Genomic DNA, 12,024 nt, shown 5'->3' with positions numbered 1-12,024 from the left:
TCAGCTCAGGACACAGTTGGCTTTCTGGGCTGTGAGTGCACATTGCTGGGTCATGTTGAGCTTCTCATCAACCAACACCCCCAAGTCCTTTTCCTCAGGGCTGCTCTCAGTCCAGTGGGAAATAGTATTTGTTGCTCTACTGCCTTTTTTCAAATACATTTGGATGCTGTATTGAGGTTGTAATTATGAAGGCTGGTTTCTTTTGGGAGTGTTTTGAAAATAGATTGTTCACTGTGGTTCTGAGGCCAAGTTCAAGTGTCATGCTTTGACAAAACAAGCATTGTTCTAGATTTCTCTGTCTAACTCTTGTCCTTCAGCTGTTCAGATGTTCAGTTTTGGGCACTACACTTCCTTGGATCATGGTGTATATGCAGGAACCACTGATGGGCTGAAATTGCAAGAGGGAGATAGTAAGAGAATCTGTATTAGTAAAGATACAGGAGAAAAGATTGCACAAGTAGGTTGTAGTATCCTAGTTGTGGGAGTTACTGAAGTGGGTTATGTTTCAGGTTGTGTATGTTAGGTATCTGAAATGTTTGTTGTGTATCTGAAAGGGATAAAATTGATCCTGCTTTGGGTTAAATGGCCTGAGAACTGTTTCAAACCTTTTTTTCTATGATGCCTTCAGTTTCTCAGTTCTCCCCACAAAGGATCCCTGCCATTGCACATTCCTTCCTGAACAAGTGATTTTGTGATGGTATATGTGTGCTGTCCGTGTGCACAGCTGGCAGCTGTTTCTTTCCAGTTTAAACTCTTTAATTTTCAGGTACTTTTGATCAGTCATTTGCCTTATGTTTGTTTCGAGGCCCACAGTCATTCTAGCAGCAGAAACAGTCCACATCAAAATTATAGGTCAGAGACTGAACTCTTTTGGTAGCTGATAGCTTTCATATGCAGCAGGAAAGAGTGTGTCTTGGCTGTCCTGCTGCAAAGAAGCTCTCCTCAAGCACCTTCATTGCTTGTTGGAATACTCTTAAGAGTATCTGTTTCCCATGAGTATTCCAGCAAGTAATTAACTCATGTTCCAGACACTTAATATGTTCTTAATGCTGTTAAATGACTTTTTTTCCTTTCACTCTTATTGATAAGCACTTGGAGACTTTCATTGGAACTCTTGCTGACTGTGTGTGACAACTTTTGTAGGGTTTCTGATAAGTTAGGTGCTACTTTTCTAGCGTCTGTTTTATTCTAGGAAAAAAAAAGTGGTTGCAATTTTTCTGATCCATTCCATTTGGTGTGTTTGTGCCTTTTATTCTACATACTGGTTCAGTTCTGTAGCTGTGAGCAGTGTTGTACTAGGAGATTCTGACTAGTAGAAATGCCAAAGCCCTGTGAAGATCAGAGTAGAAGACTGTGGAAGAAGACTGTGTTTTCACTGTGTTATCAACTGCAGCTTTGAAATGGGAACAAACCTGTGTTTTCTGATATACACAGGGATGAGTGCTGGCATCTGTTACTGAACAGCTGAGTCTATGCTATTTAGGTGAAAGTTGGTCATTTGAATTGGGATACCTTGAATAAAGTAATAGAACAAAGCTTCAATGCTTTTGTTTCCCTAGATCTGACAGAAGAGGAAAAGGATGAAAGTTGCAAACTTGATGACTTGCACAAAAAGCGGAGTCTTCTTGCAGCATATTGCAAGTTAATAGTGTATAATGTGGTAGAGATGACTGCAGCAGCTGAGATCTATAAGTATTATGTGAAGGTAATGTTTTAGATAAGGTTGTTTTTCCTATCAGTGCATTTTAGTTTTTGAAAGTGTCTCCAATGTTTGTGAAAGATACGGTGTTAATAGTGTTATGGCTCCGAATCCTGGTATAATCACAAAAGGGCTATAAAATCAAGCAGGAATGGGGCAGATCTCCTCTCTTGGTTCCACAAAGGTACCTCACTGCAGACAAAGCTACTGAAAATTGAGAAGAGGACATGTCTGTCTGGACATCTGCTCCTCAGCTTCTCCAGAGAGGCCACTGCAGAGCAGCAGTTTATGGCTGGGGAGTGTTTCACCTATTGAGGTTCGCACACTGAAATGGTCAGCTTAATTCATACAGCTCACACAGTCCATATGCAGGTGCCTACATTTCACATGAGTCGCAGGGTTTAGATGACCCGGGTTTAGGAGAGCTTCAGCCACTCTGAAGGGGGTTTCAGGAGGGCCAAGAACATCAGAATGTGCAGTTTCCTTGAGTCAATTGACAGAACTTTGGAAATACCTGAGTATGAATCTTGTGCTTTGCTTCATTGGCAAGCACTGGTAAAGTACAGAAGACTCTTACTTCTCTCCTGGTGAGGCTTTGCTCTTTTATAAGAATTAACAATTAATTATGAATTAAGAATTGACAATCAATTAGTTGTTAATACTTAACAATTTCAGTGTATCTTTGATCCCCACATTACTCTTAAAGAAGCATACCATTGCTTTACATATGAAATATTATAAAAAGTCCAGTTTTCATCTTTTAACTTGCATGTTCTGATATTGAGAGTGTTTTAGGAACTTCTTGTGTCACTTGAACAGTCATGTGGTTTGTGTACTCCCAGTGCTAAAGAAGGGGAATGATAATTCTCAATTGTTTTGTTACTGTTGATAGACCTACAGTGATTTTGGAGACATAATTAAAGAAACATTAAGCAAGACGAGGCACAATAACAAAATTCAGAGTGCCAAGACACTGATTCTCTGTCTGCAGCAGGTAAGGTTAAGATTAAAGCAAGAGGCTAGGGGCTCTTATGATAGCTGTATTCACAGTGAAGATTTTTACCTCCCATGCCATAATTAATTCAAAATCATTAGAAAACCTAGTGACAGAAATGACTTCCTTTCCTGCACTTCCTATGTTTATGTTGTTTTTGCATGTCATAACTAAAACTCCTTTCAAATCACTACATCTGTTTTAAAAGGTGCTTTTGTCCCTGATTTTTTTGTCATGTTTTTAATCTTCCAATTCATAGTATGTTAGAACTGACGTGAGGTTCTGAAGTGTTTTCTTGGGACACAGCAAGTGTCTCTTAACCTTAACAAATGTTAAGGATATTATACTGTGTTTTACGGGCTACCTTAATTCCTTTTGGATTTGAGGAACCATGGATGTGCGTATGTATGTTCAGCTCCAACCCCCTGTATTTTCAGCTTTTTTTTTCTGGAGGAAAGTGGGTTGCAGCTTTTCTGAAGGGTCTCAGTTGCTGGGGCTTGCAGCTGCTGACTGATAGCCAGTTAGCTATTTTAGCAGCTGCTTTTGCCAGCTCTGCCTGTGGTCAGAACTGCTTCTAGCCTGGAGTCCTGCTGTAATCCAGAGAGCAGGCTCCTCCTGGGGATACTGACACATGAGCTTTGCTTATTTCACACACACTGCCGGGGGCTTAGATCTGTGAACCAGCCCTTGAAATCTGAGCTTAGATCAGTCTAAGCAGCATTTGGCTACATATATTCTGCTGACATAGTCAGGACTTTGTGTTTAGGTATCACATAGACAACAGGCCCTTTTTGGCCTTTACTTGACCTTGAAAGTTAACAGGTTGATGAGAATGAGCTCTTTGCATATTCTGTTAGAAAAAAAACCAACCCAAAGCACAGTTAATTGAGCTCAAGATGTGCTTTTGACCTAATCTTACTCTCCGAAATTGGCCTATGGTGCTGCCAATCTTGCTGCTTCGTATCTGCATTTTGCTACTCTGAAAGCATCTCAGGCCAATTAGGCCTCTGGGGCTTGATTCAGAAGACGCAAGAGGAGATGAGATCAGTGGGACCATCATCTTCAAGAATCGCTTTTCTCTTTATGCGTATCATTTTTTTATTTCTATTTTTTGATTTGTGCCTGTCTTATGAGCACAACAGTGTCCTTTGTGTCAGTTCATTGTCATTGTTCCATTCATGTGCTTCAGAAGCACAACTTACCAGCTCTTCTGTAAGGCTTCTGTCTGTGTGAGGTGACTGTTGCTTGCTGTGCCTGTCTCTCTGTCTGCCTGGTGCTTTATTTCCCTATAGGATTACCTGTGTTTGCTTATCTGAGACTTCTCTTGCAGCTGTTTCAGACGCATGCAGAAAACCAAGACAACAGTAGTGGTGTGGACTTCTCCTCTGCTTCCTTTACAAACATCAAAGAACTTGCTCGTCGCTTTTCACTAACATTTGGTTGGGACCAAGTGAAATCTAGAGAATCTATAGCCATGATACACAAGTATGTGCCATGTAACATCACCTTGTCCATGGTCATTGCTTTTGTTAGTTGTCTGTTTTATCTGCTTTATTACTCTGTTCTTTTCTGTTTTTCTTTCAATAGGGAAGGGATTGAATTTGCTTTTCAAGGAGCTACTGGAGTAGATGGAAAATGCTTGCCTCCTAACTTGAGCTTTCTGGTAATCATCAGTGAATTTTCCAACAAGCTGCTAAAGCCAGACAAAAGACTAGTGTAAGTTAAGTTCTTGTACGCCATCGTACAGTGTGTGATTTATGTATCCCTGTACAAAGGACACTTGAACTTCAGTGTGGTGGAATTTGCTCAAGGGCTCTTCAGACAACCTCTTACATCAGTCTGGCCCTGAGGCTGAGACACCCTTGTTGAATTTTGTAGTAGGAGTTATTTCAGATTGTATGCGCAAGATGCATTCTAGATCTTTCTTACACTTAGTTGTGGCCACATATGGCAATTCTCCTAAAGGAAAAGCTGTTAATTTGGTGGGAGAGATTTGCGACTTGACTGGTTAGTGGAGTGGCAGGAATGCTTTTCTGTACAGAAGAGTAAATCAAAAGTTTGTGGAAGAAGTAATGCACGGATCATTATTTTGTAATTATCTATTTCCACAGCTTCAGGCCTCAATTATGTGAATTCCGTGGAACATATTTGGAATAGAAATATATGTGACACTCTTCATAATATAGATATTTAAATCCAAGGATTTACTATTTACATGGGAATATGCCCTGATCCAGTGGGCCCATGGTTTACAGTGGTTTAAATATTTTCATTTAATGCTGTCAGAATGATAGCCTTCCTTTGGCATCAGTGGGGTATTATGCACCTGAATGGAGAGATGCATGAGTATTCCCTTCTTCACTTGCCTCAGCTCTGGTCATCTGGAGACAGAAGTAACATTCTTCCTTCTATTTGACCTTTAGCATTACTTCCTTAGGCAGTGCTGTTCATTTTGGATCTGGATCTCTGCACTTCAGTATTTTAGTTACAGATACTGTAAAAAACAGGTATTTCCATTTTCCAGAAAGCGTATTTGAAGACATGGGAATGTAAGATGAACCATTAAGACACATCTGCCTTTTTGCATTTCTGAACATATCACTCCAGTACATGACAAGAAAAGTTTTACTTTTGAAAGGAAGTCAGCAGAAAGGGAAAAAAACAACCATCACATCTTTCTGAGCTCTGTGTAACTTGCTTGTTCCTATGTCACTTTGTCTTAAATTGGAGGATAACTTCCATGGGAATCATCGAACAGGTTTTATGTAATCTGGGTCAAGAATGGTAAAATGTCTATTTTCCTGTTACTTCACATGACACAATTTATTAATGATTGCCAGCAACACAGACAGTTCATTTGAAAAAATTGATTCAAAGCTAGAATGCAAAATGCAGAAGAAAAATAGTCAACATACACTGATTACAAACCCTGAGAAACCTAAAGTGGGTAACCTATGGGTATGGATAACTTCATTTTCTATTCTTGCATTTTTCTCAGATGAGACTCTTTAAGATCTGCTACTCAAATTGGTTTTCATGGAAGCCAAAGGATCATCCAGTCCCAACCCCCCCTGCCATGGGGAGGAACACTTTCTACTAGACCAGGTTGCTCAAAGCCTCATCCAACCTGGCCTTGACACTTCAGGGATGGGGAGTCCACAGCTTCTCTGGGCAACCTGTTCCAGTGCCTCACCACCCTCACAGTCAAGGATTTTTTCCTAATATCTCATCTAAACTTGTTTTTTTTTCAGTTTAAAGCCATTTAAAGCCTTGTCCTATCTCTACATGCCCTTATAGAAAGTCCCTCTCCAGCTCTCTTGTCAGCTCTCTTTAGGTACTAGAATGTTGTGGTGACTGGCAGCACTAGAAAGTGCTGTAAGTCCTGCCTAGAGCCTTCTCTTCTCCAGGCTGAACCTGGACTCCCTCAGCCTGTCTTAATAGGGAAGTGCTCCAGGCCCCAGTTTGGACAGTTTCTGTATAACTCTGTCCATGTTGTCTGTATTTTAAAGACCTGTAATCATCTGTGGTGACACCCGTGCAATAAGTAGTTTTCTGTTAAACCATCCTTGAAAAAGTATAATTTCATTTACCTCCTGGGAGTACTTTTTAATTGAACAAGAGGAAAATATTTAATTGTTGATGGAGGCAGATTAAAGCTAAATCATGATAATTTTTTTCCTAGGACTGTATTTAACCTCTTGATCAGAGGATATATTCTGGAAGTATATTCCTGAATGTATCAGATACATTTGATACATTCAGTTAGGTTTATTCATGGAAAAGTTTTGTGGGACATTACAGAACCTAGCAGGGAATGCACTTGACTTCAGTTCTTACTGCTTTGGGCCTTCCCTCTGCTGCTGGGAACAAATGGAAAACAATAAAATTCGCTAGAAGGGAAATTGCAATTTATCCACAAGTATGTTCATACTATGTTTCTAGAATAACAGTTTCTATTCTGGGAGGCCTAAAGTGCCTTGCAGAGGCTGGAGATTATATTTCCTCTTAGAAATATTTAGGTTTAGCTCCATCATAAATTACTGGATGGAATGTTTTAGGTCAACATGAACTTTGAGAAACAAACATCTGGTTATTTTCATTTTTTTATTAATCATAGGATTGATGTCCAGGTCTGTATGTTATGTGAATGTACCTGTAACAGATGAGATACAGAATATGGGCATTTGTTAGAAAAGACTATATTTCAACACCATCAAAGTATATGGACTTTAACCCTCTCCCCTGTAATTGCCCAGGCTATAGCAGTAAAACACTTGGCTTGTCAATTGCTCTGTACCACAAAATGCACACAAGAAATGAATTGCTGAATAGCAAGCAGCATGAAGGGCCTGATTCCTGAATCAGTAGGAGTCTTTCCATTGACATTGATAGCAGTTGGATTAGACCCTGAAACTGTAGTTACAATACGTGCTTGTTTGAAACCAACAAATTCCATTACCAGGATTTCTTGATCCCTGGGGCCCCCAGGGTCCAGGACTCTTAATTGTTTCAGAGTTGGTGCTTACGCTGACCTCCTCTCAGCACTGGTTTTCTTATTTTGCAAAGCAAATGAAACATCTGATATTTTCCAGGCCACTCTCCTAATAAATAAAAAAAAAGAATAATATGTTGTACAGGCTGGTGTTAAAACTGTCACTTCTGGTATTTGCTAAGGTGGGGTCTGTTTTAACAACACTGGGCTTGATTTTAAAGTGATGAACTGTAGCTGAAATGTGGTGAATATCCAGTTTCTAATCCTGAGTCAGACTTTGATTTTTTTTTTCTTATGGTTATGAAGTAGGAATGGGTCAGAAAAACTTCATCAGAAATGTCCTGTTTTTCAAACAATTTGAAGAAGGCCTTTTTGCTCCAGGAAAGGTGGTAACTTCACCTGGGATTCAGGAAGGCCCAGTGTCAAGTCTCTGGATTGATTCAGACAGAACAGGGCTCGAGACAATGTTTCCCACATCCCGTGTGTTGTCACAACTGCAGAGCAGTTAACTGCTTCTTGCAGACACTTGACGTTTTATTGGAAAGCTGTGAGAATTGGATTAAGTTTGAGCTGATAATATAGAAAAATGGTTTAATTGGTTGTTCTTGTTTTTAACCTTGACAGAACAGGCACTCATGGTGTAAAAACCCCATTGCCTGACCTGTACTGTTTCCTGTACTGCTGAATCACAGGGAGCATCTCTCACCTTGTGTTGCAGTCCATGAGGCAGAAAAAACCACCAGGAGAAGAGGTGAATCCTCATAGAATTCTGCTTTGTTCAGGTTGCTACTGGCAGCAGCAATTGGCAGTGACTTTCCCTGCACAGGAAACTCTTTCTAGAGGCTGATGTCGTTTTGTAATTTCTGTGGATCTAGTGTTGTTTCTAATGCTAAAAACTCAAGCACTCTTTTAGCTTTGAAGACATCTGCCTTTTAAATAGATATTTCAGAGATGTCAGGTATTTCAGAGAAAAGGGGTGCCCTCTCTTCAACAGTTCTATATGCACCTTTGGAGAGTAAAGTGAAAATACTTTCTTGCAATACCTGCCCGAGATATTGAAGGGAAGGACAGTGAGTATCCTTATGCTTGCTTTTGTTTTTGTCCCAGGTACAGTTACTTACAGAGGTACATAACAGAGCCACTGCCCTGCAGAGGAGATGAATGGCAGCCCTTGGTCTGGTACAGAAACTCTTTATTGGCAAATGAAGATGAGGAGAGCTCTGTCTTCGGCAGTTTGGGAGAGTGGCCCCCCATGAGCTCATCTAAGACATCTTTTAAAAGGAAATTGTCTAATGGTATGAAAACTTCCCAGCTCTTGATCAGCTGTATTTTTGTTGTCTGTGTGACAAAACTGCTGTATTTGCTATTTTGCTTTGCTTTAGCAAATTTGCACGTGCTAAAACATATTTCATGCTTTGCATTGGCAGTACAGTACCACGATGTGTTGGATGTTGTGGACTTCCCAGCTTTAACTGTGGTTTTTGCCTTCAGCTTTGTTGTTGTTAAAGGTCCCTTGATCACTCAATAGCAGCAAGGTTGGGCTGAGGACTCCGAGTGACAAGAATTCAAGATTATCTGAATTCTGCTGTGTACTAACATCTGGCATTTGTCTGAGGCACTGAGACTTGGTTGATTGTTTTTAATTGTTAACTTAAGGGCATTGTTGCTTTAGGCCCTGTAGATAATTGAGACAGGAGAGGTATTTCCAGGAGTTGACTCAGATCTTCAGGCCAGATTATCTGGGCCAAGTCATCTTCTAGGGTTTTTCTCTCTGTCGAATTTCTAGGGAGCCTGTAAGATTATACTCCTACCTTAAAGAGTTATAGTTAGATGGGCTGCATCCAGGCTTTAGCAGCATTAATGGACTGCCAATCTGTAATGAAGTATTCACTGCATGGATATGGTGGGACTTAATTAAAATGTAATAAAGCCATTATGAAAACAATTGCTAATAAAAATGCTAAGTGTTACGGGCATGTGCAGTTGTATGTGGAGGAAAGGAAAATTTTCCACAGTGTCCTTTAGTTTCTTTCTCATTCTTTCTCATAAATCTTCTTTTCAGTGACTTGCCTTCAGAGAGTTGGTTCCTTTGTGTCCCCACAGGCCCTCCTTTCTTGGGCATTATAGAGACTCAGCAGTACTGATAGCAGCTATGGACCAGGGCCAAGTTAATAAATCTAGATTGCAAAAATGACCAGTGGGCAAATTAAATGGATTTTCTTTTAAGTGGCTTTTAGCTGTCTCCTTCAATAAATGAATGCTTTGCTCCAGATGTCCTTTTAAGCTTGGCCCAATTGTTTCACTGCTGTGGGGAACATATTGGAAATGTCCATCTCAAGACCTCTGAGGGTGAGGCTGAAGAACAACTATGTTCACTCTCTGTTGCAGGGTCTTTGCCTGAAACCAGCCAGACTGAAGCAGCAAGCAAAGCCCTGGAACAGCAGGGTGCTTCCCAACTTACCTCCTCAGCAGGGAAAAGCAGAAAGAGGCTGAAATCTCGAGAGATGCGCTTGCAGGAGCATTTGCCATTCCTTTGTCCAGGAGGGCTGCGCAGAAGATACTGGTGAGAGTTTGATGTCTTACAAGCTCCTTCACCTGTTCTTACATTGCTGCTTGGGGTCTCTCTATCCACCTCTGCTTCTGTTTTTTGTAATACTTCATGAGCTAAGGGTGTGTGCCCCTCCTGTCTTTCTTACAGGCTGCGTCCCAAGGACAGGTTGGGGTTTTTTCTTTCTGTAGCCTGGTATCTACATTTGCTGCTTTCTCCTGCCATTGTCACAGGGCTTCTGTGCTTTCTTGGAGTAATACTGAGTGTACAGAGAAAAAGACAAGGATGGAGGAAAATTCCCTGTCCTACTTCCCATGTCCAGATTGGAGTGCTGTGGTGTGGGTTACTCTCTGGCTGTTTGCTGCAGCCAGACAAGAAGTGTTTTCTGCATCTCTGGAAATGAAAGAGGATTCTTGTCTCTGCAGATCTGCTATCAACTACTGTGTACCCAGTGGCTTTCTTTTAGAGACGTGTTGGTGTGTGGCATGCACACGTGCCTGAGTGAAACCCCACACAACTTGGATGTAACAGGTGTTGCAGAAATAGGGAGTCTGCAGTCTACTTTTGAGCAATCAAAGTGCTCAGTTGCAGTATTTGCCTTCAATTCAGTTAATTTATTGAGGTGTTAGGTGCTATTTCCCTTATTAGTAGGTTAAAAGGTGAAACACAAATTCTGGGAAGATGCATATTTTTCCAGGTTTTGGAATACTTGTTAAATGGACATAGTGAATACAAGTAAAATAGAACAAAAATTCATTAAACATCAAGGTAGCCCCTGTTTAAATCAATGTTTTGTTTCTGAACTGCTTTATTGAAAATTCCTCAGAGCATAACCTGTTTCATACTGGGAAATTCTGGGCCAGCAATTTTAGGCTACCTTACATGGATATCAGCAGCAGATCTTACTATGTGAAATACACTGCCTAAAGCACATTTGTGCCATGTGCAGCCTCTGTTACGAGATTTCTCAAGACTTAGCTATTTTTTGGTTTGTTTCTCATTTCCAGCAAAGATGAGATTAAGACAGAAGATGTCTCCGAGGAGGGTCCAGCAGAAGACACAATTGAAGATGTTGACATTGTTGGTACAGACCAGGTAATTCTGGCTGGTTTTCCAGCTCTGAGGACAGCTGTAGTTGAGGTGGGTGAATGTCAGGTCAGAGCCTCCTGGGTAGCCGTGTAGCAGCAAAGGGGGTTGCTCTTTTGTTGCCTTTTTCAGGATGAGAAAAGGGGGATTGCCTTCTTCCCGCTGCAGCTGTAGTTTCCTCTTTCAGCTCAATCTACATTTTTAATGCAATCCTTATTGTAGCATCTAGACATCCTTAGGTCATTCCTAAGGATTGAATGTCACTTAGGATGCATTAAGAGGAGGATCCCGTTTCCTTTTTTCCCATACTGTGGAGCTTCCTGATTAGGAGCCATTTGCTGCAGTTGCTTCGTGTTACTGACACATTGCAGAGATGGCACTGCTGCATGGCCTGCAGGGAAGATCTGTTTCAGAAATGGTGTTTGCATTGTGTTCTTTGGATTGAAAGACTTGGAATGTGTCTGATCACTGGTCAGCCCAGGGCTCTTGCTAGAGTATCCCATGTTTCTTTTCCAGTCAAGGCTGTTGGGCAGATTAAATTGTCCCTGAACAAACTGGGGATTTGAAGGGAAGCATGAGAACATTGTGGGCTTGGAGTGGCAACCAGCAGAGCCAGGGGCTTGTCTTGTGAGCACTGATTGCCTTTGGGATCCAAGTTTGGCAGAGCTGCAGCTGTCTGCCTGGGTCTCAGCTCAGCCGTGGACTGGATCCTTGCTGCAGGGAAGGACTTTCACTCCTTTGGGCCACTGGAGTGCAAAGACTCAAACAGGACATTGTACAGCAGGGTCTTGTGGAGTGACTGTACAAGGAAAGGGGCGGGGGGGTGGAAGAAAGGCCATGATTTTTCCTGTGCTGCAGCTAATCCCAACCCTTCTGCCCCCTAAAGGTTTCTGTCAGCCTCTACAGGGGGCTGAGCAGTTCCTTCAGGTTTTTCTCCTGTATTTCCCCCTGCTCTCTGCACTTCAGAACATAACTGAAGTGTTTGGCAGACAGTATTTCTGCAGTAAGTCAGGAAACCCCTTGATTTCCAGTGACTCTGGTTATCTGGGATCTAACAACCACATTCATACTTTGCATGATTGTTGACTTTTTAAAGGAGTTTTTCCTGTAAAGTTCAGCAAATAGTTTTTTTACACATGGTGGGCTTTCATTTTTAAAGAGGACTAGAAGGAAAGAAGAAAGGACTTCTACCTTTTCTTTCAGTC

The 12,024-nt window shown here is 41.3% G+C and overlaps 1 protein-coding gene across 1 annotated transcript in view; it reads left to right on the top strand.

Moving 5' to 3' along the window:
* The window catches only part of LOC309571620 (cohesin subunit SA-2-like), a 60,679-nt gene extending 49,632 nt beyond the window's left edge, over window positions 1-11,047 (top strand). The window contains exons 26-32 of the mRNA XM_082279288.1: window positions 1,560-1,705; window positions 2,592-2,693; window positions 4,024-4,178; window positions 4,281-4,409; window positions 8,293-8,480; window positions 9,574-9,748; window positions 10,741-11,047. Of these exons, the coding sequence (XP_082135414.1) occupies window positions 1,560-1,705; window positions 2,592-2,693; window positions 4,024-4,178; window positions 4,281-4,409; window positions 8,293-8,480; window positions 9,574-9,748; window positions 10,741-10,915 (1,070 nt within the window). The 3' untranslated portion in view covers window positions 10,916-11,047. The remainder of the gene's footprint in view (window positions 1-1,559; window positions 1,706-2,591; window positions 2,694-4,023; window positions 4,179-4,280; window positions 4,410-8,292; window positions 8,481-9,573; window positions 9,749-10,740) is intronic.
* The last annotated feature ends 977 nt before the right edge of the window (window positions 11,048-12,024 follow it).

This window comes from Coloeus monedula, assembly GCF_965178545.1.
Source record: "Coloeus monedula genome assembly, chromosome: 3".
Classification (NCBI taxonomy): domain Eukaryota; kingdom Metazoa; phylum Chordata; class Aves; order Passeriformes; family Corvidae; genus Coloeus; species Coloeus monedula.
The sequence above is the reverse complement of the archived record's forward strand: the minus strand, read 5'-3'. Positions and strand labels throughout refer to the sequence as shown.